General features: G+C 40.5%; 1 protein-coding gene and 1 long non-coding RNA gene across 2 annotated transcripts; one reads left to right on the forward strand and one right to left on the reverse strand.

Moving 5' to 3' along the window:
* Positions 1-1,908: 1,908 nt before the first annotated feature.
* On the reverse strand, positions 1,909-23,835 carry LOC148046388 (uncharacterized). The gene is made up of 3 exons (XR_015696275.1): positions 23,635-23,835; positions 9,486-9,553; positions 1,909-1,977 (listed from the first exon to the last, which is right to left on the reverse strand). It is a non-coding gene; the product is annotated as an uncharacterized LOC148046388 (long non-coding RNA).
* Positions 9,724-22,290, forward strand: LOC148046389 (C-type lectin-like; the record flags this gene model as incomplete). Its single annotated transcript, XM_087712175.1, has 4 exons — positions 9,724-9,822; positions 10,929-11,069; positions 20,715-20,829; positions 22,223-22,290. Coding segments are annotated over 4 exons (423 nt in total), but the record flags the coding sequence as incomplete, so codon positions are not given.
* Positions 23,836-26,128: the final 2,293 nt, after the last annotated feature.

The raw sequence follows: 26,128 nt of genomic DNA on the forward strand, positions 1-26,128 counted from the left end.
TTAGTGGCTGGTGAAAATTATTATGATGCTGACCAAAGGAACTTAGGTTTGGTCCTCAAAGTTCCAGTCATTGCAATACCCCCGTGGTCACTCAAACAAAATAAGTAGAACCAGGTTCTACTTATGACCGGTTGGAGCTTCCCATGTAATTGTCATTTGTGACCTTTCCTGCCAGTCTCCCCTTAAGCAAAGTCAATAGGAAGCTGGCAAAAAAAGGTTGCAAGTCATTGTGGTAAGTCTCTCTGCTTTTTTCCCCTCTCGACTGCACAGACCACCCTTCTTCTGCCTTCTGCCTGCTTGCACATACCAAGCCCTCCTCTCTTCCTTCTGCTTTCTTTCACCCTCAGTGCTCTCTTTCACTAGCCCACCTGCACTTGCACACATCTAGACACTCATAAGACCCTCAACATAATAACAGAGTTGGAAGGAACCTTGGAGGTCTTCTAGTCCAACCCCCAGCTCAGGCAGGAAGCCCTAAACCATTTAAGACAAATGGTTGTCCAGGGTCTTCTTCAAAACTTTCAGTGTTGGAGCACCCACAATTTCTGGGTGCAATTTGTTCTACTAATTAAATGTTTTAAAGGTCAGGAAATTTCTCCTCAGTTCTAGTTGCTTCTCTCCTTGATTAGTTTCCATTCATTGCTTCTTGTCCTGCCTTCAGGCACTTTGGAGAATAGGTTGACCCCCCTCTTCCTTGTGGCAGCCCCTCAAATATTGGAACACTGCTAACATGTCATTCCCAATCCTTCCTTTTACCATACTATGTACCAGTGGTGGGATTCAAATAATTTAACAACCAGTTCTCTGCCCTGATGACCAGCTGGGTAGGCGGGGATCAGTGGTCATGTGACTGGATGGGCGTGGCCAACTCAACATCACTCAGGTTGATGGGTGCTTCACCTTAGCTGTTACAATGTAACAAGGGTTAATTGGAGAGGCAGTTTCTGTAAGCAGGGTAATAAAGATTAGACTAGAAACAACACCAGAATGTTTCCTTCCTGCCTTCTTTACAGGATTAGCTCTGTAAAGTGTGTTTGTGTGGGGTGGGGAAACAAAATGTGATTTCTTCCAACAACTGGTTCTCCAAGCTGCTTAGAAAGTTAAGAACCGGTTCCCCCGAATAGGTGCGAACTGGCTGAATCCCACCACTGCTAGATACCCAATTCCTATAATTGTTCTATGTATGTTTTAGCCTCTAGCCCCCTAATCTTCTTTGTTGCTCTTCTCTGCACTCTTTTAGGCAAGTCTTCCTTGCCTAGTCTCCCTATACCAGGGGTCAGCAACCGGACAGCTCTGCAGCCACATGTGGCTCTTTCAGCCCTCTGCTGTGGCTCCCAGGCACCGGTTGGTGCCACAATTTTGAAAGGAGCTTCCGGTTGGGAGGGGGGAAAGCACAGCATGCCACCACGAGACTCTATGGCTAGGAGGTCAGCTCCATAATTGATAGGGCTTTTGGTTAGGAGAAGTAGAGGAAAAAGGATGCCACGCTGGAAGACTCTATGGTGTGGGAACCACATTTCCAGTTGGCTCCAGAATTGAATGGGGGGCTTCTGGTTAGGACCTTTGTGGCTCTTTGAGTGCCCTGTACTCATGCATCATGCATGAACCCACCATTACCCTCCTTCTCTGGCCTTTCTGAGCTTGTGCTGATCTTATCTCACCATAGCATCTTCTCCCCCAAGTCACATGGGGCTCCTCCTCCCACTCCTGCGTGGCATTCCTGCACTCCTTACCTGGAACTCCCTTTCCTTCCCAGTTAAGGACCTGTGCATCTTGCAATTCCCAGATGACCAAAACTTCCTGGATTGCTGTAGCTAAGTCAATGAAGTCAATGGCATCACTCTGTATTATTGCACCATTTAGTGATGTCAATCCCAGTCCCAATTACTGTTGTAACTCAAGGACTATCAGATCACATACCATTGTTGAAGCACTGATTTTGCTTGGATCTGCTGCATCATTCAGGAGGCTTTCTAGCTGAGAAAGAGCTTAACATTAATAATTTTTTCCTCAAGAGCAGTAATAACAACTATAAATATTATGGTGGCAGTGGTGGTGATGGTCATATCCTTCATCAAATTCAAAGCAAACTGAATCCAATTCCACCCATATGTTTGTAAATATGAAAAAAAAATCCACCTGATTTGAACTTCTGAATGTGACTTGATTTGGAGCATTAAATCACATGTACAATATCCATATTACCTAAATTAATTTGGACCTATTTAGGCCCATTTGACATAAGGGACGGGATGGCTCAGTGGCTAAGACACTGAACTTGTCAATTGAAAGGTTGGCAGTTCGGAGGTTCGAATCCGTAGCACTGCTACACATCCCATTACTTGTCCCAGCTTCTGCCAATCTAGAAATTTGAAAGCAGGTTAAAATGCAAGTAGAAAAATAGGGACCCCCTTTGGTGGGAAGGTAACAGCATTCTGTGTGCCTTCGGCATTTAGTCATGATGGTCACATGACCACAGAACATCTTTGGACAGTGCTGTCTCTTCGGCTTTGAAACAGAGAGAAGCATCGCCCTCTAGAGTTGGAAACGACTGGCACATATGTGTGAGGGAAATGTTATCTTTACCTTTAGGCCCATTCAATTTGACAAATACATTCAGCGTTCCAAAACTATCTGAATTGATTGGGGGCTGTGTGTATGTCAGATATTCATGCAAGCCTACTTAATGATTATTCTTTCTTCATTTAATAATGTCCTTCTCTTATCTTAAAAATAACAATGTGCTAAGAAATTGCTGTCACCACAAAGACCTGGAATATCATGTTATGGTTACAAGATTCATGGTTTTGTCTGTAAGATAAACCAAACTCTGTGTCTTTACCATCAGTTCGTATAAACCACGATTTAATTTACTTGGCTGAAAACCTATCAGTGGAAAGTATTGTGCAATATTAACTCTTTGAAAATTGCAAATACAGAGCAAGTTTGAATTTGTGCATGAATGTTCCTACCAAAGGTTGTGCTGTTGATTTGGCTTTATCACTATTTGGTATTTTCAGGTGAATTTAGAAAATGGGATTAGTTATTTATCTGAGTGCCTTCCTGGCCAGCTTTCTGCTTTCCTGCCCTTTCTTTGGAGGTGAGTTATTATATATTATTTTTGGTAGCATTGCCTCATTCATTCCCAAGCCTATAACATTGCTCAGGGTGTGACATTCTTTACATTAGAGCAAATGAAGCTATGGAAATGAATTACCCAAATGTATTTTAAAAGGGAACTGCTCATTTGAATAATTGCATTCTTCTTCTTAAAGCAAATCTTCAATTTGTAGTAATGATATTCATTTATACAGTATTGCATATCCATGGTAGAACTAGTTTAAATTTTGGCAGAGTTTCCTGACTTGAATTTGCAAAATATGAATAAACACTTCCTCACTAAGAACACATGCCTTCCTGGGATGAGCCTGCTGGTGGTGGCAGCAAAAAATCAGCTGCCTCCGAATTCCTGGCTACGTACCTGTTTAGAGGATCTTCCATCTGACGTCTTATCAGGTTTTCTTATCCTGGAAAGAAGAAATTGTTTTGCTGGCAAATGCTCTTCAATTTTTGCAGCTTTTGTGCTTGCAGGGAGAGGGGGGCTAGCCCATGGCAGAACGGCTGTCCGTGCTGGGAACTTCAAACTGCCTTGTGCGGGACAAAGTAGGTCTCCCCCACTTAGTTCAAAGTTTTGATTGATTTAATCTTATCACGAGCTGGATTCGTATTACGAGTGCAATAATTGTTTATCAAGATTTTAGCTTCTTTTCTTTTTCTCCTCCGAAAAACTATTTACTTAGAGGCTTTTAAAATGACGCCGAGCAGGCTGGTTTATCCGGTAATAACGAACACTTTTTGTTAATTGTCACAAGAATTCAAAACAAAGGAGATTGCTTATCATTTGTTTTGTTTCACAATCGGCCAGCAGAAGCTTTTTAATTAGTTTCATTTCTACAAGAATTTCACTCCCTCATTAATCTTGCTTATCTGGAAGTTAAATGGTGATGAATCTGCTGAACGGTCTTGTTACAATGTTTACTCACTGAAAGTTTTGCCAAGCCTTAAACTTCAAAGTAAAAGGGGAACTCAGCTTCTTTACTTAAAGCTGCATATTCAGGTAATAGAGTTTTATTAACTGCAGGCAGATAAATTTTGAAATGGCTTCAAAACTAAATATTAACTTGAAGTCGTCACCCTCTACTTCCAGGGGCACATCCTGAGTGCCTGGCACAAAGCTGCAGCCTCTGCTTCCTACGCCCCCTGCTGGGGATGTGTTAACGAAAGAATTTTTCCTGAGCAATCTAAGCGAGGCTCTTAATGCACTGACAATTAAAATGGAAGATAAGTTTAGAGATAATAGAGAGGTGGTAAAGCAGGAGAGAAAAGAGGAAATAAACGAAATGAAAGAAGAAATCAAAAGTGAAATAAAAGGACTTAAACAGGAGCTGTCTGAGAAAATTGATGCTAAGGTTGGTAAAATTAGAGACGAAATGCTGAGACTTGTAACTGTATTAACAGAACATACTTCTGGAATGGAAAATACTCTAGAGATTCTTAATGATGCCAATACTAACTTGACATTGAAAACAGAAGTGGTGGAACAAAAAGTGGAATATGCTGAAAAAGAAATTATTATGATACAGTACCGACAAATGGAGTTCGCATTAAGAGTAAGGGGGCTGCGTGAGGAGAAACAGGAGAACCTGAAACAGATCCTATCGGAAGCTTTTGACCGCCTGATGGGAAGACCAGGGACCAACCTTGACTGGCAAATTGACAAAGCTTACCACGTTAACTCCTGGCTGGCAAAGCAGAAGCAGCTTCCTCGAGACATCGTTATATATTTTACTACAAGAGAGCATAGAAATATGGTATTGCAAGTGTCTTATAACACTAAGCTTCAAATTGGCAGTCAAGACCTGACTGTTTTGAAAGAGATACCACCTCAAATGTTAAGAGCCAGGAGAGACTACGCTTTTTTGGTCGAAGAACTCAGAAATCGTCAGATACAGTATAGATAGGATGCACCATTTGGCATTATATTTACATTTGATAAGCAAAGGTATCGCCTCAACTCTGTATGGAAAGCTCGAGATTTTTATTATAATATATTGAAGGCCGGATACCCTGCACCATCTGGACCTAGAGAAAGACCACAAGAAGGACAGGATAGACAGCAAACTACACAACCACCAGACAAGATGGAGCATCTCTCTTTTCTAGAAGTCCAAGGTGTTATGGAACAAAGACCTAGCCGCATGACTACTAGACGAATGGAGAAACAAGCTAAAAAGCAACAGCATCAACAATCATCGGCCATCGATCAAGGAACTACAATAACAAATCTGGAAGCAGTGGGAAGAGCTAGACCTAAGGTTAAACAGGCCATGCAGGAAGCTGTAAAAATGCTTCAGCCAACCAAAGATGACAACTAAGATTTTAACATGGAATGTCAATGGACTGAATTCTCCACAGAAGAGGAAGAAAATATTTCATTATCTCAAACAGTTTAAGAATGATGTAATTTGTTTGCAAGAAACTCATATCAAGTCAACTGATCAAAAATATTTGATCAATTCAAAACTTGGTCAACATTTTGCAGCTTCTGCTATGGAAAAGAAGAATGGTATAGTTGTATACTTAAGAAAAGATATGAAAGCTGAATTAATAGAAGCAGATCCCTTCGGAAGATATATTGCTTTAGACTTAATCCTAGAAGGGAAAAAGACATTACTTTTGGGAATTTATGCACCCAATCAACAGCAAGATATATTCTATAGAAATCTTCATGCTAAATTAGTACAGTGGGACTATAGTTCCTGTATACTATTGGGTGACTGGAATGGAGTGATAGACACTAAGAGAGATAAGAAGATTTCCCACCTAAATACTAAGATGCGAGCAAAGTTACCCAAACCTTTCTTTGACATTATGGATGACTTTGAATTGAGAGATATTTGGCGAGAAAGAAATGCAGAGGAATATGACTTCACTTTCTTCTCAGACAGGCATCAATCCCTTTCAAGGATTGATTTTATTTTAACCACTAATGATTTGCTTTCTAGGGTCAAGAAAACAAAGATTGCGGCTAGGGTCCTTTCGGACCATAACCCAGTTTGGATGGAGTTGGGAAGGGTAGTGCAGGCAAGAAGGTCTTGGAGATTGAATGAAAACTTATTTAGATATGAAAAGTATATTAATGATTGTAAAAAATTACTATCTGAATATTTTGCTTTGAATATGAATAAGGGTACATCTATGGAATTTGTATGGGATGCAAGCAAAGCATATATGAGAGGAGTCCTGATGAATATAAATAAAACACATAGAAATAAACAAGGGTTAAAATGAACAGAACTGGAAGAGGAAATTAAGAGAAAAGAGCTGGAGTTAACAATGAACCCAGACGATACAAAGGTTAAGGAAGCTATTAACATATTAAGATCTCAATTTGACATGTTGATATCTGACCAGGTAGCCACTAATTTATTATATGCAAAACACAATACTTTTTGTAGTGCAAACAAACCTGGCAGATGGTTAGCTTATCAGATTAGGAAAAAAAGGAAAACTCGAAATATATCTAAACTGATTTACAGAGGGAAGGAGGTGTTTCAACAGGAAGAGATTCAAAATGCTTTTTGGGAATTTTTTACAGAACTGTATAAAGGGGATAAAATTAATGGTTTAGACATAGACAAATATTTAGACAAAGAGAAAATACCTTCAGTTAGAGAAGAGCACAGGCAAAAATTGAATCAACCAATAACCTCGGGGGAAATCTTACAGGTAATTAAGCAATTAAAGTCAGGGAAAGCACCAGGTACAGATGGTTTGACAGCGGTTTACTATAAAAACTTACAGTTAGAAATGGTAGAACCTCTTAGAGAATTATTTAATATGATTCAAATGGAAGGTAAAGTGCCTCCATCTTGGAAGACAGCGTTTATATCTTTCATACCCAAAGAAGATCAAGATACTACTCAACCCAAAAATTTTAGACCTATTTCATTACTGAATGTAGATTATAAAATTTTTACTAAAATATTAGCAAATAGGTTAATGTTGGTTATTCAACAATTGATACACATGGACCAAACAGGTTTTATACAGGGGAGACAGATGAAAAGTAATGTCAGATTAATTATTAATGCATTAGAATATTTGGGAAAGAACAACCAGATCCCTGCTGCGTTTATATTTTTGGATGCTGAGAAGGCCTTTGATCGAGTTAACTGGCAATTTCTGCTGAAGATATTGCAAAAAATGCAGATAGGAGATAATTTTTTACAGTCAATTAAAGCAATATACCAACAGCAAACAGCACAAATCATAGTCAATGGAAGTTTAACAGACTCTTTTCAAATCGGAAAAGGTACAAGACAGGGCTGTCCTTTGTCCCCATTATTGTTTATTATAACTTTGGAAGTATTGTAGAATAAAATACGGGGCTTGGATGGTTTAAAAGGGATCAAGATTAGGCAGCAAGAATATAGAGTCTGCGCTTTTGCGGATGATTTGGTCATAATATTGGAACAACCGCAGGAATCCAGTATGGTTTTAATGAATACGATTAATCAATATGGTCAAGTGTCTGGCTTTAAAATAAATTTAGGAAAAACCAAAATATTAGCTATAAATATGAATATTAAACAAAAGGAAGAATTAGGAGTGATGCTAGGATGTGAGGTAGTTAAAAAAGTCAAATATCTTGGAGTTAACATTTTAACTTCAAATGGGAAATTATATAAGCATAATTATGAACCACTTTGGCATAGTATACAGACGGAGATGAAAAAATGGGAGAAATTGCATTTATCTTTGCTGGGTAGGATAGCGGCAGTGAAAATGAACATTTTACCAAAATTTTTATTTCTTTTCCAAATGTTACCTATACTTAAAAAAGATGCGAACCTTTTAGAATGGCAGAAGGGTATCAACAAATTTGTATGGGCAGGAAAGAAGCCGAGGGTAAAGATGAAAATAATGCAAGATGTACGTGAGAGAGGAGGATTGAAACTACCTAATTTAAAACTATATTATGATGCAGTGGCATTATCTGTAATTAGTGATTGGACTCATTTAACCAATGATAGAATATTGAATATTGAGGGACATGATCTGGTATTTGGCTGGCATGCTTACCTGTTATTCAACAAAAAATTGGATAAGAATTTTAAAAGTCATATTTTAAGAAATGCTTTACTGCGGGTTTTGGAAGAAATACCAATATAAATTAAATGACAAGATACCCGTGTGGGCAATTCCTAGACACGCAATTGAAAATATGAATATAGCACAAAAACAGGACAGAATTACTTACAGACAGCTTCTTACCTCGGAAAGGGGGGGGTATTACAATTAAAATCTTTAGAGGTATTAAAAGAGGAGAAGGTAGTTCAAACATGGTTCCAGTATGGGCAATTACCGGCTAGATCAAAAAATTGGTTTTATCCAAGTTGAGGATAACTTGTTTAAACAAATAAGAGATCAAAGCTTAATGCATATAAAGAGGATATATAATGAATTAATACAGATGGATTCGGAAACAGAATTAGTTAAAGATTGTATGATAAAATGGGCTCAAAATATTGAAGAACCAATAATGTTGGATACATGGGAAAGAATCTGGGTAAGAAATGTGAAATTTACACAAGCTCAAAATCTGAGAGAAAATTTTTACAAGATGTTCTATAGATGGCATTTAGATCCTAAAAAGTTGGCTTCTATGTATCCGAATGTACAGCCTAAATGTTGGAGGTGTGGTTCTCTCGATGCTACATATTATCATATATGGTGGACCTGCCAAAAGGTTAAGGTATTCTGGATAAAAATATGGTGGGTTATGCAAAATATTTTTAAAAGAAGGATAAAGTTTATTCCTCAGTTATTTTTACTAGGTATATGTACTGACTTTACAGTGGTAGAGACTAACTTGATTCTGCACCTAATAACTGCAGCAAGACTGTTGGTGGCGCAATACTGGAAGAAGGAAGACTTGCCTACAATCCAAGAATGGACATTGAAAGTCACAAACTTAGCCGAGATGGCTAAAATATTGACATATCTTAAAGATCACTCAAATGAGAGATATAAACGAGACTGGAAAAAATGGATTGACTATATACAAAATAAATACGGGACCAAGAAATTCCAGTTAGCCTATGCTTAAGATCAGAAATGATTTAAACTGTTAAAAGTTAGTTCAGTAAGAAGAAGCTAAGGTCAATGTAGAATGTCATTAATTTCTTTATTTCTTTTTTCTCAATAGATTTTAGACTGTGTTAGTTAAAAATCCATACCGTGTACGGGTTCTGGGAAGTCAGCGGGGGGGGAAGGAGGAGGGAGGTTGGGGGTGAAGGGAGGGAGGGGCATACAAAAAAAATTGTACTTCAATGTTTTAATGATTGACGAATGATGAAATATTTGTGTTTTTTAAAAGAAATAAGAACACATACCTAAAGTACAACTTTGTGCATACTTACAAAAGAACATGTTTTCTGGTTTCTGTTTTATGTAGCATTTCCTCTAAGCTGGCTGAGGGAGTTGAAATCTACAAAGGGTTAAGGTTGAGATATGGTGTTATAAAGGCTATTGATCCAGATTAGCCAACAATCTGAATAAATAAGATAGACGTATATATTGCAAGTTATTTTGGTTGAGTAGTAGATTATTCCTCTTCTGATTCCATTCTCTGTCCTTCCTATTTATCTATATCCCACCCATATAGTTAATGCTGACACATGTGCTAGAGAGTGGCTACAATACCAGGGCAACTGCTATGGACATTTTGAGGCCAAGAAGACATGGGAAGAAGCTGAGGTAAGAGAAAGTTCTGAATATGAGAGCTGGCATTTAGAGCATCTCACCTGGGATGGTTAAGTTCATCTTTTTGCTATTTGATCAGAGACGTGTTGCTGCTGGTTCAGCCTGGATTGGCTAAACCAGTAGTAGCAGTGGCGGGAAGCTCCACCCACCTGCCTGGACGCTTCTTTGCATGCACAGAAGCGTCACACATCCAAACTGATAGTAAAAATATTGGCAATCCACCTCTGTATCGATGCCTTCCCCTTGTTTCTCTATATGAAAGTTAACAAGGCAGACAGCTGGACAATAGTTTCACAAAACTACATCTCCCTCCACATCCAGGATCAGCCAACTATGAGAGTTTTTAATTATTTTTTTAATAAAATTTATTTGCTGCCCATCCAACAATTCTGAGTAGCTCACAACATAAAAACATTGCAGGATCCAGGAAAGTGTTGAGGTTAACCACAAGTAAACCTTATTATGGCTGGACGACTGGATCTAGGAGATGATCTGAACGGGGAGTCAAATATGTCATTAGTTTGGAATCCCGACACAGTCATAAGAGATCCAAGTCCAGCTCTCCTATGAATTCCATTGATTATCTAGTACCAATGTGCTTTACCATTTGTAGATCAGATAATTGTATATAAGTTAACATGCAATAAACATTTAGTGCCTTGAACATGACTCCGGATCCTGGTTACTTCTATCTGATACTAAGTCAGTAAGATAGAAACTCTTCTATCTCTCTTTTCTAGAGAAACTCCAGTGAATTTTACCTTCCAGTAGCTTCACCTCAGGCAGTTACCCAACTATGCCTAATGTTAGTTTGGTCTTCTACCAGATATGACTATTCATGAATATATGAAACTTAAGACTGGGAGGTGGAAAAGTAGAAAGGGCTGGATAAACTCAACAGCTTAATCTGAGGCAAAGTGGCATTGTTTTCCAGCTCAGGAGGGATATTGGAATCAAAACATCATAATTCCATGTAGTTCTAGTGTCACTTTATGTCTCTTGTCCATGTTGCATTGATCATGATCATGCCACTAGCTAGCCAGATGAAGAAGAAAGAGACAGTACCACTCAAAGACATTTTTTTTCTTTGTGTTGTCCAGATTGAGTGCCAGAGTTACCATCGTCGGACCCATTTGGCATCCATTCTCACTCTTGCAGAGACTCTCGTAGTGGCTAATCACATCATGTCCTACCAAACTAAACCCAGCAATGTATGGATTGGATTGCATGACATTAGACACGTAAGTAACTAGAAGCTCTGCATTATTCTGCTCAAACCCATGTCTTCTAATACTTTATACTTTGCATGGCATGTAATTAAAAGTAGTCTCCTCTGAGTTGAGTTCATTATTCCATGGAATCCAATCAATGCAACTTTCTTGGTAATGTGAAAATATCTGTAGTATATATCAATCTAGTCTATAGCCCTATATTAGCCCTATAGCCCTATTCCCTGTTGGCAGCCTAGGATCAATCAGGTCTGACAATGTTGACCAGAAACGCCACTTTCTGAGAGATGAGATACATTCTCTGATTCTATGTAGAAAATAGCAATAGCAATAGCAGTTAGACTTACATACCGCTTCCTAGGGCTTTCAGCCCCCTCTCAGAGTCAGCATATTGCCCCCAACAACAATCCGGCTTCTCATTTTACCCACCTCGGAAGGATGGAAGGCTGAGTCAACCCTGAACCGGTGAGATTTGAACAGCCGAACTGCAGAACTGCAGTCAGCTGAAGTAGCCTGCAGTGCTGCATTTAACCACTGTGCCACCTCGGCTCTTGAGTCTGTCATTCATACTTCAAAATCTGTCTGTTTTGGCACAGTAACCAAACTGGACAGGTACAGACTTCAATGGATAGTTAGGACTGCAGAAAAAACAATTGCAACCAGTCTGCTTCCCATAGAAAGCCTGTATAAGCCAGAAAAAGGGCTAAGAAAATATCTACAGACCCTTCATATCCTGGACAAAAACTGTTCCAACTTCTCCCCTCAGAATGCTGTTATAGGACATTGCGCCAATGGTGGGATTCAAAAATTTTATTACTGGTTCTGTGGGCGTGGCATGGCTTTGTGGGTGTGGCTTTGTGGGCGTGGCAGGGGAAGGATCTTGAAAAATCCCCATTCCCTCCCCACCCCACTAACTTGCTTTCCAGCTTCATTCTCCTGTTCGGGGCAACAAAAGAAAATCCGTTGGGAGGCTGCAGGGTCTTATTTGCTGGTTCTCCAAACTATTAAAAATTTCCACTACCAGTTCTTCAGAACCTGTCAGAACTGGCTGAATACCAGTATACACCAAACAACTAGAGACAAAGATACACTAAATACCTAATTCCCACAGCATTATCTTATACCTAAAGATATTTACCCAATACCCATACAGAAGGCTGTATTGCTATTGTCTTTCTCATCTTCTCTTTTTTATTTTCTCCTCCTCATCTCTCCTGCTATCTTCTCCTATTGGTATCTTATCATTTGTTTTTTTGTATTTATGATTGTATCTTATAATTTATGATCTATGGCTCATCACTTTGTTGCTTGAATATACACCGAGAGTGTATGCACAGGAGACAAATTATTGTGTGTCCTCACTTGGCCAATAAAGAATATGCCTATGACCAGTTCCTATTGTTGTGGTCTGCCGGCGGCCTGCGGAGCTGGTCGCAGACTCAGACAGTGAGGAGGTTGGGGAGGAACATGGGCCAGTCTTGGAGTCTGGGGAAGGCTCAGACGAGGGCTCTGCATCGGAGGCAGAGAGGAGGCCAGAGCCCTCTGGTAGTTTTGTGCTGCTCCCGGAGCCTCCGGAGTCTGATATCAGTGAGGCAGGAGAACAGTGTGAGCCTGTTCCCACTGTGCGCATGCGCAGAACGTCCGGAAGGCAACAATTAAGATAAAAAGGGCAACTCAGGAGTAAGGCTTGGAGATGATTGGCCCCTCACATAAGATATAAAAGAAGGGCAAATGGATGTGAGCCTTTGCAGGAAGTAATTTTGTTCATTCTGCTCGGTTCAAACTCTGAGAAGCTCCGTTTGACTCTGTGCTCCATTGGGAGGGAGATAAGAGATGGGTGCTTATCAGCATTACTCTAAAAGACTGTGGCAGACATCTGTCAGACTGTTTGTAAATCATTATGGGCTGTGAATGACTCTGACAGACAGTAAACCACAAAAACCTTTATGACCTAGACTGAGGGATTGTGGAAAATTTTGAGAATTCCTTCCACCAATGAAGGATAGAATATATTCATGATAATTCAGAAGTCTCTTTTTCTGTTTGTTACAGCATGGTTTTTCTGAATATTCATTCCTCTTATTTCATCTAGTGATATCTCATCTTTTCTCTCCATTCCCCCCCCCCCCCAATGCATTTCTGGTTTTCGGTTCTTAGGAACAAACTTTATGTAGTTCTCTCAGTCCCAATCATACAGTTCTTCAAATATATTCTGTCCTTTTTGGTATCTTTTCTCTCCATCCCCCCCCCCCCCAGGCATTTCTGGTTTCGGTTCTTAGGAGCAAACTTTATGTAGTTCTCTCAGTCCCAGTCATACAGTTCTTCAAATATATTCTGTCCTTTTTGGAATCAATTTGCAAATAGTTTTAAAATTTCTGTACGGAAATGCAGGCTATCAATGCATCTTGCCCAGACCTTTCTTGAAACATGTTTAGGGTGATGCTGCATGATTTGTAAATAATTCAGAAAAAGTGTGTACTTATTTGAAGCATTTTCTATGAAACTTTTTTTTTTGGTTATTCACTAAAATTGCCTGATATTTTCCAAGCTTCTGTCCAAGCAAAAAGTGCTCTATCAAAACCGCGGGATCCTTTTTTCCCCCCAGAATATTCTCAGCCTTCGTGTTTTTGGAACTTATTTTTCCAATGTAATGTTTTATGGCTGGTATGATGACTTTTCCCTATACAGCCTTGCCTCCAGAAGTTGTGGGTGTTCTAACACTGAAGGTTTTTAAGAAAGGACTGAATAACCATTTGTCCAAAAAGGTATAGTGCAGGTATATGATAGTGCCAATTACCTCCCAAAGACCAATTCGATCGCACAGGCTTGGCCTTCTCCGGGTTCGATCTGCCTGCCAATGCCAGCTGGAGACCCCCCGGGGGAGAGCATTCTCTGTTGCTGCTCCAGCCCTCTGGAACGAGCTCCCCGTGGAGATCCGGACCCTTACTACCCTCCCGGCCTTCCGTAAAGCTACTAAGTCCTGGCTGTTCTGGCAGGCTGGGGGTTGTTGAAGTACCCACCCCCGTTTCAATTGTGACTGTTGTGGATTTTTAATATTGTTTGTATTGTCTTATTTATTCCCCCCCTGTTTATTGTGAGCCGCCCGGAGTCCTTCGGGATTGGGTGGCATACAGAACCAATAAACCTAACCTAACCTATGGCATGAGTGCTACAGGTGGCACATGGAGCCATTTGTTAGGGCACACCAGGCGTTGCCCTGTCAGTTCCAGAGCACATGCACACATTGGCCAGCTGACTTTGGCCTTCTTTTTTGGCTGTTTTTCGCTGAAGCCTCTGGATGGCAAAAAAACCACCCAATGAGCAAACCGGAAGTTTGGGAATGTGACTTCCGGTTTGCCCATAAGGCTGTTTTTCACCCTCCGGAGCCTTCAGAAGGCTTCCCTGAAGCCTCCGGAGTGCGAAAAATGGTCCTACGGACAACCTGAAAGTTCAGGAACAGTGACTTCCAGTTTGCCTGTAAGGCCAATTTTCGCGCTCTGGATCCTCCAGGGAAGCTCAGCTGAACTGGGCCTTTTCTTTTTTTTCTTTTTTTTAATCTTTTTTTTTTTAATAAATGTTTTTTTAATTTTAATTTGAAACAGGTACAGCATCTTTCTTTACATCTGTAGAAAATGTATCAATTGATTACAGATAAACTTTGGTACATCTCCTCCATGGTCAACAAACATAACTCATATTAACTCAAGTATTATTATATATCCATTTTCATTTGACTGTAATTATTATTTAAAGATATTAATAAAAGTAATAATCTTGAACAATACATGCCCACACCAGTGGGAAAAGAAAAGATCAAAAAGAAAAAGCAAAAAAAAAACTAAAACAAAAAAAAGAAGACAAAAACGACAAAGGCAGGAAAAAAAAAACACAGGTATCTATTATAAAAAAGAAGAAGTATATCAACTGGTTACAACATGCTTTGGTGCTTCTCTTCCATTAACTCATATTAATTCAAATAATCAACTCAAATGTTTACCATATTAACATCATTATACCTCCATTTTTAGTTACCTATAGTTATTTAAACATCCTTCATCCTTAGCTATGCCAAAGAATTAATCCATAACACACGCTGACATTTCATTTACTTACTTATAAAGTCCTCTATTGACATCAAATCCTCATGTCCTATTTTAGCTGAACATCCATAATATTTAATTATATCATATATCATAACATTTTCCCAGTATTGATTAACATTTGATTGTATGTATTTTATTTAGTTTTTTTAATAGTGATAATTATTGTAATTAATACTCTTTATGTATAATCCAAAAATGTTTTCTCATATCCAATTGTTATTTATCATATCAACTCCACATTATATACGTTACTATCAATATCAATTATTATTCAGCTATATCTGTTACAAAAAAGAGCAATTAGATTTAGCTAGTTTTCAATTGTATTCTTCAATCTATAAGCCAATTCCACATTATATACATTACTATCCATATCAGTTATTATTCAGCTATATCTATTAATATATCTATTATTATCTATTAAAAGAGCCAAGGTGGCGCAGTGGTTAAATGCAGCACTGCAGGCTACTGCTAGATCAGCAGGTCAGCGGTTCAAATCTCACCGGCTCAGGGTTGACTCAGCCTTCCATCCTTCCGAGGTGGGTAAAATGAGGACCCAGATTGTTGGGGGCAATATGCTGACTCTCTGTAAACCGCTTAGAGAGGCCTGAAAGGCCTATGAAGCGGTATATAAGTCTACTGCTATTGCTATTACAAATTAAAGTAACCAGATTTAGCTAATTTTAAATTATATTCTTCCATCTGTCAGCCTGTGTCCCTCCAGTAGCAAAATCTTCTCAAACCAATTGCCATCCATTGGATAAATTTACCAAATGTTTTTATAAACAAGTCCAGACAAAGATATCTTCGCACCTTTTGGCTCTGAATGTCAGTGATGAAATAATAATGTTGTCCCGGGCTTGTAAAACTTTTCAAATTGACTTTAATTCTCAAGGGTGGAGTTTTCATTTCTCCTGCACTCTGTCTCTTTAAATGAATCTTCTTTATAGCTCCCCCCCTCCTTTCTTCCTCTGAGATAGACCAAATGCCATTTTTCACATTTTCCATTTGTATTTCAGGAACCTTCAAACATTCAATGATCTCAGTTTTTCCTTCATATTTTAAAATCAGATGATCCAATTTTCTTTCCAGTCTCTGAAAGGAGTCAAAAAGCTCTCAACATGCGGAGAAAAGAATCTGGAGTGAGACCTTAGAAGTATTTTCAGACGCCATGATGTGTCGTAGTGAAATTGCAAGTAAAAACACGCTGGAAGCTGTGCAATCTTATCTGATCGTAAACACAGCCAAGTAATAAAAATGTCAGATCGTGAAGGGCTAATTAGTAGAAAGTAAACTTTACGATCCACTTAAAAAGAGTCAAGGAGGGGGGGTGTCGAAGAGTTCCTTGAAGCGTTTAAGAAATAAAGTAGCCACCAGCCATAAATCCATTAAAAAAAAACCAATTCGCCGCTAGATTCTTCTATTGTTTGGTTTCAATTAGCTTAAGCTTTTAGTGCGGACAGTCTCTTTTGAATAATAAAATCAGCTTACCAGATGACATCACTTCTGCCATTCTTAGGGGCAACCTGCAGCTTCAGTTAGCACGCAGCTAATCCAGAAAGGAATTGGCAAGAGGGGTTAATACCCCCCCCCGAGACTTTGCGAACGTGTCTGAGGTCACTGGCTCTCCCCTCACCTTTCACTGTCGTCTCCGGGACAGCTAGGGTTCAAAGAACCCGTCCAAAAATCCTTCGGAATAGAGGAATTTCAGGAATAGCCTGAAACTCCGTCTTCTCACTGCTAAGCCCCGCCTTCTTCCCCTCCTGAACTGGGCCTTTTCTTGATCCTTTCCCAATTCCAAAACCATTTCATCTTGGAAGTTCCATGGCAGCCATGTTGCTATCGTTATTACGACTTTCATCTTCCACTTACAGGCTAAGTTCCTTCATCTCCTTCTCAGCACAGCCTTGAAATTGCTTGTTGGCCTCTGTATTGTCATCCTGCTGTTTGGCCCCTTGGGCTACCTTTGCCTCCAAAACATGGATGGAAGATTTATATGATTTGGGACAACTCTTCATTCCCTGCAGCTGAGTCGCCCATCACTTGTTTTGATGCTCGCGCTGCTGGCAAGCCTCTTCATTCTTCTCATCAGTGTTGTTCTCTGTGTCCAGGTCTGTGTCTATCTATTCCTCATGCTCTCTACCTAAGCATTCCCTCTTCTCAGGACATAGAATAATAGAGCTGTAAGGGACCTTGGAGGTCTTTTAGTCCAACCGCCTGCATCATTATATCCATGATGGTGAACCTATGGCACACGTGGCCAAAGTGGCATGCAAAGCCATGTCACCTGACATGCGTGGCATCACTCGTTCCTCTTTCAAACTTCTGGTGCACATGTGCATGCAATGATCAGCTGGCCTTTGCATATACGGCAGTGCCGGAAACCAAAGAGCTGGTCTTTTACCAGCTGATCATCACACATTCGTGCGCACTGGAAACTGGAAGTTCAGCCCCCTGGGAAGCTCCTTTTCCGGGTTGCGTCCCCAATGAGCATGTGTGTGAGTGTGTGTGTGAGTGCTCCCTTTTCAGCATTTGGTGCCGAAAAGGTTCGCCATAACTGCCCTATATCATTTCAGATAAATGGTTGCCCAGTGTCTTTCTGAAAGCCTCCAGTGATGAAGCACCCATAGGTTCTGAAGGCAAGTTGTTCCATGGGTTGATTATCATTAGGAAGTGTCTCCTTAGTTCTAGGTTGCTTCTCTCCTCGCTTAGTTTCCATCCATTGCTTCTTGCCTTGCCTTGTGGTGCTTTGGAAAATAGTTTGACCTCCTCATCTTTTTAGGAGCCCCTCAAATATTGGAATACTGTTATCATCTCTCCCCTAGTTTTCTTCATTAGGCTAAACATATCCAGTTCTGGTAACCATTCTTTATAGCTTTTAGCTTCCCCAGCTCCCTAATTATTCTTGTTGCTCTTCTCTGCACTCTTTCCAGAGTCTCCACATCTTTTTTATATTGTGAATATATGGATGCAGTATTCCCAGTGTGGTCTTACTAAGGCTTTGTAAAGTGGCACTACAGCTTTATGTGATCTTTATTCTATCCCTCTATTCATGCACCATAGGATTGCATTGGCTTATTTGGCTGCTGCCACACACTGTTAGCTTAGCATTGTTTTCGGTTTGCTTTTTCACTTCAAAGCATGTACTGTATCAGAGTAATTGTTCCAGATAGCCTCTTTCCTCCTATGGGCTACTCTCTTTCTTCTTGGAGACATTAGCTTCAATCCACCTTCTTATTTATGTAAAATTAGCATACCCGGGTAATTATTTTCCTGGTGAAAGGGATGCACATAATTTCTATCTCTTTATTTTCCTGCAAGAGATAAAACCATCTTGGGTCATTTTCCACAAGCTGTAGGGATGTATTGAGAATGAAATCTCCAGAAATCCAAAACCATGTGGATTATATAATCTTCCAATCCTCCATAAATATTTTTTGTAGCATCCTGGGCCATCTGTGCGTCTCTGGGAGACTTAAAATTGACTTATAATTGATCAAACTTTCAATGGGGCTTCAAATGTGGGAACAAAACTCATCCTTCAGAGAAGATATTTATTCTCCAGAAATATTGCTGAGTTTCCCCCTCTCTTGGTTCATTTTGATAGCCAAGACAATCTTTCATTTTCTGGTGTCCTCTAGTTGCCAGTTGCAATCTCTACCTGAGGAAGGATTGTGCAGGGAATTTAAATTGGACAAATGTGATGTGTTACTTTTAAAGCCCTGCATGGCATCGGACCAGGGTACCTGAGAGACCGCCTCCTGCCAATTACCTCCCAAAGACCAATTCGATCGCGCAGACTTGGCCTCCTCCGGATTCCATCTGCCAGTCAATGACAGCTGGCGACCCCCCTGGGGAGGGTCTTCTCTGTTGCAGCTCCGGCCCTCTGGAACAACCTCCCCATTGAGATCCGGACCCTTACTACCCTCCCGGCCTTCCGTACAGCTACTAAGTTCTGGCTGTTCCGGCAGGCCTGGGGCTGTTGAAGTATCCAGCCCCACTTCAATTGTGAATGTTGTTGTATTTTTAAATTTTGTATTGTCTTATTTATTCCCCTTCCCCTTTTATTGTAAGCCGCCTGGAGTCCTTTGGGAGTGGGCGGCATACAAAACCAATAAACTCAACTCAACTCAACTCAAAGCTACTCAGAGGATATAAACAGGGGTAAGATAAAAAAAATGTTAGCAACTGGTTCTCTGCCTGGTTGTTGGGTGGGTGTAGCCATGGTGGGTGTGGCCTACTTGCCCTCCTGTCCTGCACGATGGCAGTGAGGGGTAAATTTTCACCCGCCCCAGGCTTTGGAGGCTTTCCCTAAGCCTCCTGGAGGGTGAAAATGGCCTCACCAAGGCTCCCGACACCCTCCTGAAGCCAGAAATGGACCCAATTTTTGGACTTCAAGTAGGCCTGTTTTTCACCCTCTGGAGGCTCCGGAGGCTTCCCCGAGCCTTCAAGAGGGTGAAAACAGTCTTCCGGACTCCAGAGACCCTCCGGAAGCTGGAAACAGGGCCGCTTTCAGATTTCAAGGAGGCCAGGTTTTTGCCCTCCCAGAGCCTCCGCATAGGCCCTGGAAGTGCATGATGAACGGGCCATGTGGAGATTCTTGGAGGATGGGGGGGGTGGGGCAGCCAGTCTTTACAATAACTGGTTTGGCGAACTGGATGCAAAATTAACATCTGGTTCGCCCAAACCAACGCAAAAGTGGCTGAATCCCTCTCCTGGATATAAGGAATCTTGTATACTCGAAAGCTATACTTGACACTTTGGCATTTTGTCAAGTGAAGAGCCAGTTTGGTCTAGTGGTTAAAGCAACAAGCTAGAAAGCAGAAGGCCATGAGTTCAAGTCCTGCCTTAGCCGTGAAAGCCAGTTGGGTAATTTGGCCCAGTCACTCCCTCTCAGCCCAATTGTTGTGGAGAAAATAGGAGGAAGTTGTGTTGGATATGTTCACTGCCTTGCCTTGGGTTATTTAAAAATAATAATAAAGGCAGGTAGAAATAAAATAAATAAATAAACTAGGTTAGTCAATGGTAACACAATGTAAGGCCTGCAAGATGGCTGTCCCTTTCTTTACTCTCTTGATTCTAAGTGTAATTCCAGAGTTAAGGCTTTGATTGCCAAGCAGTCTGGAATCCAAATCATAAGAATTGGCTTTTCTAGGTTCTCATTTTCCTTTAGTTTTCTGTTTTCTTTCAGTTGCCTTTTCATAGGGATCTCCTATGGAGATTCTCATCTGGGTCATGGTTGTCCCAAAGGTGCTTTTTTCAAAAGGTAAGTGGATTATCTTTGCTTTTCCTTGAAGGCATTTTGCTTCTCATCCAAGAAGCTTCTGACTGTAGTTCTGACTGAAGTAAAGAATTTTCTTGGATGAGAAGCAAAACATCTTCAAGGAAGGGAAAAAAAACAAAGAAAGTCAACTAGCCTTTTGGAAATCTCCCTATTTCTTCCCCTCTTTTCTTGGTTTTTCCAACTTTTATTTCAAAGCCCCTGGAGACCAATGTGGAACCAAAGCTTTATTCAGGTTTGAACCTGTTGCATTTTGCTTTTTTCACCGCGCAGAATGGAAAATGGAGATGGTCCGATGAATCCACCTACAACTACAAGGCATGGATGTTGGGAAAACCCAACTTGAGGACCAAGGAATATTGTGTTGAGTTGGTCCAATGGAGCCAATGTTTCAAGAGAGAACTTTCATCAATATGAAGAAGCACCCATCAGAGATCGTAAAGGTGAACATTTTCAACATATTGCCAGCAGGCAACACTCTCCTGTTCAGTAACATTCCTTGCCCTCACCTGAATCACCTGTGTAGTGGTGAACAGCTGTTCTTGGAATACGTGTACACCAGTCCCAGCAGAAAAATCTTCAGGGCAAATAAGACAGAAACAGGTCTAAATCTCTATTCCCAACATTCAGCCTGATCTGCAGACTGTCAATCATCAGTTTGCTGAGATGCTGATGCTAAGTTATGACTGTTTAAATAACAAAGAGGACTAGGGGTGACATGATAGCAGTCTTCGAAAATTTGAGAAGCTGTCACAAAGAAGGGGACAGCCTACTTTCTAAAGCACCAGAGGGCAAGACAGGAAGTAATAGATGAAAAGAAAGATCTAATCAAGAATTAAGGAGAAATTTCCTGGAGTGAGAACAAATGAATCAGTGGAATGGCATGTTTTCAGAAGTTGTAGGTGCAATAATACTGGAGTTTCTTAAGAAGAGTTTGGACAGCCCTCTATCCAGAATGGTTTATGGCCTTGTGCTTGGGCAGGGTGTTGGACTAGATCAGGGGCATTGAACACAAAGCCCATGGCCTGGATCTGGAAAATGTAAGGGGCTGACCCACATCACTTTGGCCAGGTGTATCCAATGCGAAGAGGAAATACTGGGCCAGCATAGCTTCGTCCCTGTCTACCCAGTGCAAACAGGAAACATGCCAGCAGTTTGGGGATGGCATCAAGCTGGTCATGCCCACCCAGTTGTCCACGTCTGCCCAGTCAACCACCATCAATGAGTGGTGTCAAACTGGCCACTCCCACCCAGTTGGCCGTACCCACCCAGCCCCATGGAGATCAACCACAGCCCTGATGCAGCCCTCAATGAAATTGAGTTTGATACCCCTGGACAGGGATGGGTTCCGGCTGCTGCTACTGCCAGTTCGCTCAGGGGCACGCTTTGCACATATGCCTGCTTGATGCACTCTATGCGCACATGCACAGTACTAAAAATGCTTCTGTGCATGTGCAGAAGCAAAAAACAAGATGGCGGGTCCTACAGCACCGCCGAGAGAACCAGTTTGGGGGTGTGGCAGGCCAAGTTACTACCTACTTGATCGAATTGATCCGAAGCGGTAGGAACCCACCTCTGTCCTGGACTATATGATCTGCAAAGTTTTGTCCAACTGTGTTTACAAAAGATTAGAAACTACAGAGGTAGAGTCTCTTTTGGTTTTTGTGGGAACGTCTGTCCATTTTGGGCTAATCATGCTGTGCTTTGTTGAATCCCAAAGACTGGCTGGCTGGCTGAACATATCCCATTCTTTAATCACTGCTTGTTTTCATTCCTCATAGATTTCACTAAATGGAACAACACTGCATGTCACAAACTGAATGCCTACATCTGCAAGCATGAATTGTAGAGAAGAGACCCTGATTCCAAAGGGTGAGAGGTTTGCATGAATTGGATTCAAAGAAGAACAGAATCTCAGGCCCTCATTTTTGAAGAGACATTCTTTAGGCACGATTCATACAGATCATCCTCAATATAATTCATAGTATCTGGTATTAAGATTTTCTGTCTTGTGTTTGCATCAGAAATTTTAGCAGGAAACTCTGGAAAGGCAGTTCTATGTTCTGTGCTGACAGTTACTTACACCTCAGATTATTTGGGAAAGATTCCTAATAATTAAAATAATAAAATATTCAGTTATGTTGAAACTTTCTTTGAATCTTCAGCATCCAAACATGTTTCTCAAACTCCTTACAGGGTGGGGGTGGTATCAGTTAATGGAATAATTAAGGAACAAAATAATGTATATGACACGGACCTGAACATTTCTCTGAATCATTTCACTTATTTCCTTCCCAACATGATCAATTCCTGCAATGCTCAAGCTGAAGGATAGAAGCAGAATATTTTACATGCAGAGGTTCTTGCTTGCTTTCTGTTTTGAGTCAGTTCTTAAAATGTGATTTTATACACATACACAAATAACACACATGGAAAGTGAGATGCCACAAAAGAATACATAATCGAAACTTGTCTTGAAATATCAAGAAAAGTTTTGATTATGTATTCTTTTGTGGCATCTGTCTTACACACACAGTCCAGTGACGTGTGGTGAGGTTTATGCTTGTGAGGCAGCATGTTTTTTTAGACTTGTGGACTTCCAGAACTTGCAGAATTCCACAGCTAGGCATGCTCAGTTCCCATTTAAAGCGACCGCATTTGTTTTTCTAAACTTATTGGCTAAATAAGTTTCCTTCTTTTTCTTCCCCCTTCCCCTCCTTCCTCCCTCTCTCCCTCCCTCCACCCCCTCTCTATAACACACACACACACACACACACACACACACACACACACACACAAAGTTGCACCAGGATTCAGAGAATTTAGGTTTTCCTCCTCAGCCCATGTTAGCAATATCACTAGCAGCATTTTGGCTGGCAGGTGTAAGTAGAAGTGGAAATTTATTCTACTGAAAACATTGGTTTTGCTTATGATTGGATAATTAGTCCTCTGGGATTGGATGGCCTATAAATTTATTAAACATTCAAACATTCAAACATTCAATTAAAATTTCAGAAGACCCAATGGCATAGTATTAGAGTGTTACAAGAACACTAAAGAACTGTCTCAATATGCTCCCTCCCCCCTCTCAAACACATACACACACACAGACACACACACACAGACACAAAGTTGCACCAGGAAGATGAAGTTTGAATTCCTCCCCCTCCCTCCGACCCACACGTACACGTACCTTTTCCAACTGTTTCACAGAGGATTTAAACTCTGTTCTTGCCTGCCATCATGAAAAGAAAAAAAAATGTAAAAGGAAAAAGGCTGAGCCAGTTGCTGCCAGAGTCACCGTGTGGATGACTCTGCTTAACTGTTTAAAAAAACCTCTAAAAAACTCCCTCTACAGGAGGCAGGAGAACGACATGCCTCATCTATATCAGGAGTTTTTTGGCTTTTAACCCTGGCTTAGCTCTGCTCGAGTGATCATAAAGTCAGACTAGATGAGGCACCTCGTTCTCCTGCCGCTTCCTGTAGAGGGCACTTTTTAGAGGCTTTTTTAAACAGTTAAGCACTAAGCAGAGTCATCCATGATGACTCTGGCAGCAACTAGCTCAGCCTTTTCCCTTTTGCATTTTTTTTCTTTTCATGATGACATTGGTGAGGCTCTGCCTCCCTTGCCTCCCCTGACTGCACGTCTCTCTCTCTCTCTCTCTCTCTCTCACACACACACACACACACACACACACACCACATAGTATAGAATCAGATGCAAAGAAAAAAAATTCTGCTGTGAACTCTGTGTAGGTGCCAGGGAGGGCATCTGGCCAGTAAAAGCTCTGCTCCATCCTAGTCTTTCCAATTCTACCCCAAATTAAAGGATTACAGGTTCATATAAAGAGAAGTGGCTGAAATTATGGAAATCTTTTGAGAAAAGTGTATTTTTGAGGTTTGGTGGCTAATAACACCACATTTTTTAGTAGTACCATAACATTATGTATCAATGGATAGATAATTTAATAAAGAATGTAATGCCACAGAGTTTGTTCAATTCTCTTTATTCTATGAAAAGTTATAGCCAAATAACGAGAAAAAGGAAGCACAACTTCCTTAGGTTGATATCAGATAGCTTTCCTTCATCTGATTATAGACAATGAGCATGAGTGTTTAGAGAGCCAATCAAGTGTCATCTTGTTTTGGCAATGAGCCAAATGTGAAATGAGCCAATCAGATCACAGTAGGAATCAGTTATTGATATCATGCATTGAAGCTGAGAGGAGGACATTTGTCAGTGTGTTATGTGATTGCTATGAAGTTGGTTGTTGTTGTTTTTTTGTCTTCTTTCACTTAATGAGTTTGTAAAACGTAATAAAATTAAAGTTAAAGGTGCAAAGAGTTGACTGGTCACCTAGAAACAGTGGTGGGATTCAAATAATTTAACAACCGGTTCTCTGCCCTAATGGCCAGCTGGGTAGGTGGGGCTCAGTGGCCACGTGACTGGGTGGGTGTGGCCAACTCAACGTCACTCCCATCGATGGGTGCTTCACCTTAGCTGTTACAATGTTACAATGTAATCAGAGTTAACCGGAGGTTAACAAAGATGAGGCTAGGAAACAACACCAGAATGTTCCCTTCCTGCCTTCCTTACAGGATTAGCCCTGTAAAGTGGGAAAAACAAAAGGAGATTTCTTCCAACAACCAGTTCTCCGAGCTGCCTGGAAAGTTACCAACTGGTTGTCCTGAATAGGTGCGAACCGGCTGAATCCCACCACTGCCCAGAAACCACACTGCTAAAGGCAGGAAAAGGTGGACAAGAGTGAGTGATGATAGAAGAATTAAGAGACTGTGCCTACATGATGGAAGAAAATCATCTAAGTGTACACAAGATGAAATGGCGCAATGCAATGTGAAGTTGTGTGCAAGGATTGTCCGGTGCAGACTGTAGGAATTTGGCTTAAAATCTAGAATTCCATGAAAAAAGCCACTTTTATCTCTCAAACAAAGGTCGAAAAGGCTAAACTGGGCTAAAACCCATGTTACCTGGACAGAGGAATAATGGGACAATGATATTTGGAGTGATGAGAGTGGTGTTATTAACCATCAAACCTAAAAAATACTGTACAATTTTCCAAAAAGGTTTCCACAATTTTATCCACTACTGTAGCATTAGATGACAACAATAGTAGTCATTTTTCTTAGCTGTAAGAAAAAAAAGTGCACAAACATATTGATTGGTTATACATAAACCAAACATTCAAATACTCTTCCAATCATGACTCCCAGGATAAAGTGATTGTTCAATTCTTGAAAGAAAAGTACATTTTTCTGATCATTATATAATAGAGAGAAACTCGGTATCTTTTGAACCTTGTAATATCAAGGATTCCAAATAATTGATTTTTATTCCTTTGGGGGTTGGGAGTGGAGAGGGATCTATAAAACAGAAACTGACAGAATTAATATAAAAATGAACCTATGTAGATGGGTTTAGAATATGAGAACATGCTCTAAACACTTTCATTCATGAAACATATATCAATATATTAATGCCAATGTATTATCAATAATGCCGATCTCTGTCTTATGCTATGGTGTAGTGATAATGTGACAGACCTGGTGGCTCTGTGGCTAAGACACTGAGCTTGTTGATCAGAAACGTGGGCAGTTTGGCGGTTCGAAACCCCAGTACCGCGTAACGAAGTGAGGTCCCGTTACTTGTCCCAGATTCTGCCAACCTA

Source organism: Thamnophis sirtalis, unplaced genomic scaffold (genome assembly GCF_051295495.1).
Source record: "Thamnophis sirtalis isolate CommonGarterSnake01/CBP01778 unplaced genomic scaffold, rThaSir2_p1.2 scaffold_4, whole genome shotgun sequence".
NCBI lineage: Eukaryota > Metazoa > Chordata > Lepidosauria > Squamata > Natricidae > Thamnophis > Thamnophis sirtalis.